The 3,622-nt window shown below is 57.7% G+C and overlaps 1 protein-coding gene across 1 annotated transcript in view; it reads right to left on the bottom strand.

The window, feature by feature from the left end:
• Window positions 1-3,622, bottom strand: part of CDK18 (cyclin-dependent kinase 18) — a 10,016-nt gene that overhangs the window by 6,098 nt on the left and 296 nt on the right. The window contains exons 2-7 of the mRNA XM_010854169.1: window positions 3,463-3,602; window positions 2,749-2,874; window positions 1,573-1,629; window positions 503-617; window positions 248-342; window positions 1-44 (exon numbers count right to left, since the gene is read on the bottom strand). Coding sequence (XP_010852471.1) covers window positions 1-44; window positions 248-342; window positions 503-617; window positions 1,573-1,629; window positions 2,749-2,874; window positions 3,463-3,602 — 577 coding nt within the window. The remainder of the gene's footprint in view (window positions 45-247; window positions 343-502; window positions 618-1,572; window positions 1,630-2,748; window positions 2,875-3,462; window positions 3,603-3,622) is intronic.

Below are 3,622 nucleotides of genomic sequence, written 5' to 3'. Positions count from 1 at the left end.
ATGAGGTTTCCACAGTGGTCCAGATACTGCTTCAGGTCACGGTCCTGGAACACGGGGCCTGGCTCAGCCCCAGCCTGACCCGAACCCTGGCCAGAAGCGCTCCCGGAGGTGGGGCCCAGCCCAGGAGTGGGACAGGCCCCGGCTCCGAGCCACCCCTAAGCCTGGGCCCTTGGCCATTCCTGCTGGGAGCCTCTGAGAACGAGGCCCGGGCCCCCTCCACCCCCGCCCCGGCCCCATGCCCACTCACCAGGTACTCAAACACCAGGGTGAGGGAGCGCTCCGTGTGCACGAGGTCGTGCAGGGTCACGATGTTGGCGTGTTTCAGGTTCCGCAGGAGAGACACTACGGGCAACAGGCGTGCCTGAGCCCCACGTGCCCCTCACCCCTCTTCCTGGGATCAGCCTCGGGGGTCCCCACCCCAGCCGTGTCTCCTGGCCCCTAGCTGCCCCCAGGCTCAGGACCCCCCCGGGGCCCCAAGCCTGAAGGACCCTGGGGTGCGCACCCTCGCGGATGGCAGTGCAGGGCGCCCCCTCCTCGTGCTCCAGCCGGATCTCCTTCAGGGCCACGAGGTTCTCTGTCAGTTTGCTGCGCCCCTTGAAGACTGTGGCATAGGTTCCCTGGGAGCAAGAACCGCACTCAGGGCCAGCTCTCCTCTGTCCAGCGCCCTCCTCTCTGTGCCTCTGCCCGGGCTGTGACGTGGGCCAGACTGCCCTGCCAACTGGAGGAGGAAATGGCAACCCACTCCAGTATTCCTGCCTGGGAAATCCCACGGACAGAGGAGCCTGGTGGGCTACAGTCCAAGGGGTCTCAAAGAGGCGGACATGACTGAAGTGACTTGGCATGCACGCCCTGCCTACCCTCCCTACCCCGTACCCTTCACTGAAGTTCCCATTCCTCCAAAGCCTGCTTCTCTGTGAAGCTGTCCTTAACTCCTCCCCAGTCAGAAGGAATGTCTCTCCTGTAAGCTGCCAGCAGGCGAGGTGCCCCTCTATTATAGCATTACTTTTGTTCTTCCTTATATTCTGTTGATGTTTACATGCAGGTCTCCTCTGGCTTCCTAGAAGGACAGGGCTACACCCTCCTCCTCTCTGTAAACCATTGCCCACCCCCAGCCTGGAACACAAAGGCCAGTGCAGTGATAACAGAAATAGCCAGCAAATACACAGCATAAAAGCTTATTCTAGGGACACAGCGCCCTATGAGGTAGAAGAGTTACCACCTCCAGTAACAGAGGGGGAAATCAAGGCACAGGGGGAGATCACTCCAGAGCTCACCCCAGGCCACACAGCTAGCCAACAGTGGAGCTGGGACGTGATCCTAGGCATGAAATACTTGCAGAATAAAAAGACTGCATTCTGCCCCAGAGTCCATCAGCCACTCCATCCTCAGGGCCTCAGGGCCTCCTCCAGGACCTGGGCCCACCTTAATACCTGCCAAAGGCTGGGCAAGACTGCATGGCCAAGAGTGTGGATGGCAGGAGCTGTGGGCAGGGGCGTGTGAGTGCAGACCAGGGGAGGCTGGGGAGACCCCTTTCTCCTCCTCACCATCCTGCCTGGAAACCTGGCCTCTTACCTCCCCCAGTTTGTCCAGTTTCACGTATGTTTCCAGTTTCCCAAAGCCGATATCTGACTGAAAGAGAGACAGAGCATCTGTGAGCCTGAAGGCCCCCGCATACGGTCGATCGCCCCGCCCCGGGCTCCAGGTGGGAAGGGAACGAGACCCTGTGGGTCGGGGGCGAGCAGGGGGAGGGCAGTGCCAGTCGTTTCTCCCCCTCTTCTCTCTGTCCCTGGGAGGGAGTTTCTTTCTCCCATGGCAGTGCAGGGGCCAGAGCCCGGGGTGCAGGCCTGGGATTGCCCCACGCCCTCATCACCTGTCTCCATCCTGCTCAGAAGCCTCTCAAGGACAGGAACTGTGCCTTTTTGACACGGCACCTTGAGTGTCCAGTTCAGAACCCACTTCCCTACAGCCTCCCATCGGCACACTTGCTCTCGCTCAGCACTCCAGTTCAGTTCAGTTCAGTTGCTCAGTTGTGTCCGACTCTTTGAGACCCCATGAACCACAGCACTCCAGGCTTCCCTGTCCACCACCAACTCCCAGAGTCCACCCAAACCCGTGTCTGTTGAGTCGGTGATGCCATCCAACCATCTCATCCTTTGTCGTCCCCTTCTTCTCCTGCCCCCAATCTTTCCCAGCATCAGGGTCTTTTCAAATGAGTCAGTTTTTTGCATCAGGTGGCCAAAGTATTGGAGTTTCAGCTTCAACATCAGTCCTTCCAATAAACACCCAGGACTGACCTCCTTTAGGATGGATTGTTGGATCTCCTTGCACTACAACCCTTAAAAGTACGGATTCCCGGGCCCCACCACCCAGAGTCTGATTCTGTAGGCATATGGATGGGGGATCAGAATCTGTGTTTTATACGATTCCCCAAGGAAATCTGACAGGCCAAAGCTCAGAAACACGTGCCAGCTGGCTTACTGATCTCATCTCAGTGAAGACTCTGGAACCCAGAGTGGGCTTCATCACTGGTGGGACCCAACTGCTGCTGCTGCTGCTAAGTCGCTTCTAGGGAATGGAGATTGACAAAGGAGGATCCGCTGTGGGAATCCTCTCTGGCCAGCAGGTGGCGCCAGAGGCCCAGAAACCTCCCTGGAAACCGCTGCAGGCCTCAACTGGGACAGGCTAAACCCGGGCCATGCACGGGAGTGGGTGGCCATTCTGGTGAACTCTGACCCTCTTAGGACTCACCAGGGAGGCGCGGCGGGACATTCGGGTGAGCGGTTTGGGTAGGTCTGGGCTCTCCAGCTGCAGCTTCTGTAGGAATTCCTGGGGCAAGCGGATGTCCATGGGCAGAGAGAGCCTCTTACTGATGTCCTACAGGGGCCAGGATGAGACAAGGTGTCCGAGTTTGCTCCCAGGTAGACAGGGCTTGTGGGGCCTGCATCTCCCATCGTGGGTCTCACTTTCCCTGTGAACAGTCCTAGCAGGATTGAATCATGGGTGGGGATTTCTTCAAAGTTGTGCTCAGAGGCAAACGTGAACATCCAGGTGGTGCCGGGTGACCTCAGGAGGTCCCTTGCCCTCTCTGGGCCTCAGAGTCACCATCTGTAGCATGAGATTCCTGTAGACACTGTGCTTCTGTAAGCCTGCTTTTCATACATTTGGGCACATGGATATGGGTCATAAGAACAGTAGTCAAATTGTCTAGCCCTTGCTGTGTACCAGGAATGTTCTGAGCACGTGGCATATATTAACTCATTTCATCTTCATCATGATCATTTTAACATAAGGAGACTGGTAGGCAGAGGCTGAGTAACCTGCTCGAAGTTACAGATCTAATCAATAGCAGAGCTGGGTTTTGAACCCCTGAAGTCTGGCTCCGAGGCAACCACCTTCCTGGGCATACACACTTGTGGATGTGTCTCTTATCACGTCCATAGCATAGAGCCTGGAGCCCCTCACCTCCATGGAGAAGCGGCGTTGGTTCTGCCGCCGGTACTGCACGCCTGGGGACAGCTGCCCGAGGTCCTTCCCACTGTCTGTGGGGGAGAAGGTGCTGGACTCTGGCTGGGGGTCTCCACCAAGAGGACCAAGCTGCAGGTCTGAAGGGAGAGGCATCAGC

This window comes from Bison bison, unplaced genomic scaffold (genome assembly GCF_000754665.1).
Source record: "Bison bison bison isolate TAMUID 2011002044 unplaced genomic scaffold, Bison_UMD1.0 scf7180017864338, whole genome shotgun sequence".
Classification (NCBI taxonomy): Eukaryota; Metazoa; Chordata; class Mammalia; order Artiodactyla; family Bovidae; genus Bison; species Bison bison.
Note: the sequence above shows the minus strand (reverse complement) of the source record. Positions and strands in the feature narration are given on the sequence as shown.